General features: G+C 30.4%; 1 protein-coding gene across 1 annotated transcript; it reads left to right on the plus strand.

The window, feature by feature from the left end:
- Positions 1-341: 341 nt before the first annotated feature.
- Positions 342-2,101, plus strand: LOC110689926. The gene is made up of 3 exons (XM_021866750.1): positions 342-956; positions 1,149-1,214; positions 1,332-2,101. The coding sequence occupies exons 1-3, from the start codon at positions 618-620 to the stop codon at positions 1,467-1,469; spliced, it is 543 nt and encodes a 180-aa protein (XP_021722442.1). The 5' UTR covers positions 342-617; the 3' UTR covers positions 1,470-2,101.
- Positions 2,102-2,319: the final 218 nt, after the last annotated feature.

Below are 2,319 nucleotides of genomic sequence, written 5' to 3' on the forward strand. Positions count from 1 at the left end.
TCAATACAACTATCTCGTTAATTAACCCTCTAATGATAATGGACTATGTTTTTAAAAACTTGATCATACTCGTTAAATTAAAAGTAAAATGGTTACACCCCATCAACGTCATATTGTGATATTATCGACCAAAATTACCTCACCGTATTCAAACCTAAATAACTAACTATATTTCATGTACTTAATTATATACTCAAATTTATAACATAATTAAGCAATTTATGTATGCAATGCTTTAATGCATCCAAATTCCAAGTCAAATAAAGTGGGGGACCCAAAAGAATTATGACAAATCTGAGTTGGGACTTAATATATTCTGAAACTATTGAAGACCAAATTCCTATCCCTTTCCTTGCATCACCTTATAAATTTAGAAGAACTTTCTTATTCTTATGGCCCACTTTTTTCCATTCTCATCTCTTTTTACCCTTTCAACTTGCATTATTATTCCTCCTATATAAACTCACATACATACCCTTCTTGCAACTGCTCCAAAATAGTCAAGCCCTCCCATTCAAAAGAATTTTTGTTCATAGCATACCGGCCCTAAACACAAGTTCCCTAATCCATACTCGAAACAGTTACATACACATATATAGATCGAGATTATTGATAAAATGGCTTACTCTATGATGAGCACAACAAATCACAAGAGAAGATGTATCATGTCATCATCTAAATTTGAAGCTAATAATACTTCATTCGAGGCGAGTGATGATCGGATCAAATTAGACCTTGAAGATTTTATTAACGACGAAGATTATGATGACAATGAAGATAATAGTTCCATCTTTTCTTGTTTCGGAACCTCCTCAAATTATTCCGGTGCAGCATCCGATTTCCTATTGCAGGAGAACCGCGAAAATTTTATGTCTAAGAAGAGAAAAACAATGGAGGCGGCTTTTGTTGATCATGAGTTGGAAGATACTGCTAGTTCACCCGTTCAAAGTCCAAAGGTAATGTATACATTTATATAAATTAAACAAATTATTGTAGCTAGCTTAGCGAGGTATTTTCATAATAATAATCGTTACATATATGAGTGTATAATTTTCATATATTAAACGTATAAATAAAATTTTTGACATTTTATTACATAGTTTTGATGTATGTTTAATTTTCTAACCCTTGTTCTTGATTTGTAATAGGTCAATCATTTGAATCTCTTCTACATGAAGTCAAAAGATGAGATAGAAAGTAGAGATATTTGCCAGGTAAATAAGAAAATCAAAGACCTTGACTTTTCTTGCATTTTTTTTTTTAAAAAAAAAAAAAATTCTTTTGATGTCAAATAAAATTCTTAACAAGTTATTGTATGTGGGTTGATTCAGATGCAAGAAAATGGACATAATAATTCACGGCAAGCCGGAGATAGTATGAACACGGGTTCCCTAGAATCGGAACTACGAAAGAAGGGACTTTGCTTGATCCCTACTTCTACGTTACTAAATTACCTTAGTGCAAATTAATCAACATTTGAAGATCAACTCTAGTTTGTTAATATTTTATGTAGCTCCCACTTCACGGAATTATAGATGTATATGCACATTATTAAGATTATTATTTGGGACGAAGAGATCGATTTTGAATATATTTAAGCCGGAGATTTAAATTTGTTCATGTAATCGATCGAATGAAGGATAATCGAAATATTTTAGGATGACGCACATAATGTAAGAAAATATAGGGAGGATTATTGTGCCATTGCATATTCTAGATCTAGTCATGTATAACATGTAAAATTAGGTTAAATGTTGTTGTAACTTGTAAGATACTAATATTTTATTAATTTTAAACATTGTAATAAATATTTCGATTTTTTGCATGAATTACTTAAGTGTAACATATTTGAAGTAATAAGGCAAATTTTACAATTTTACTTACTTTATTATTTCTTTTGGAAAAAAATAGTCTTGAACGTGTAATATAATTAGATTCGAGCAAAAGCAAAAATAAAAGCAAACACAAAAAAAAGAAAAAGATCAAGGAGGGTGTGATGATCAAAACAAGTAGTATGCTGATTTGTTTCAAATTCAGATCTTTTTCTAGTAGCTTTTCTCTTTAAGTTAGCTTGATGAGCTCAAAGAAATTAAACATTATTACACCCAATAGGTAAATAATAATCATATTGAAAAGGGTTTTGAACTAGAACACAAGCAACATATAATAAAATATTATTCTTGCGTTCCTTAAATATATATCACCCTAATTTTCTGTTTGGTTCGCCTGTTTGAGGTTGCTCTATTTTTCTTAATTTGGTAGTCCAGAAATACGCATTTCATGTAGACTTTATTTCCTGCCGCGCAAGATAAAGGACAA

Source organism: Chenopodium quinoa, unplaced genomic scaffold (genome assembly GCF_001683475.1).
Source record: "Chenopodium quinoa cultivar QQ74 unplaced genomic scaffold, ASM168347v1, whole genome shotgun sequence".
Classification (NCBI taxonomy): domain Eukaryota; kingdom Viridiplantae; phylum Streptophyta; class Magnoliopsida; order Caryophyllales; family Amaranthaceae; genus Chenopodium; species Chenopodium quinoa.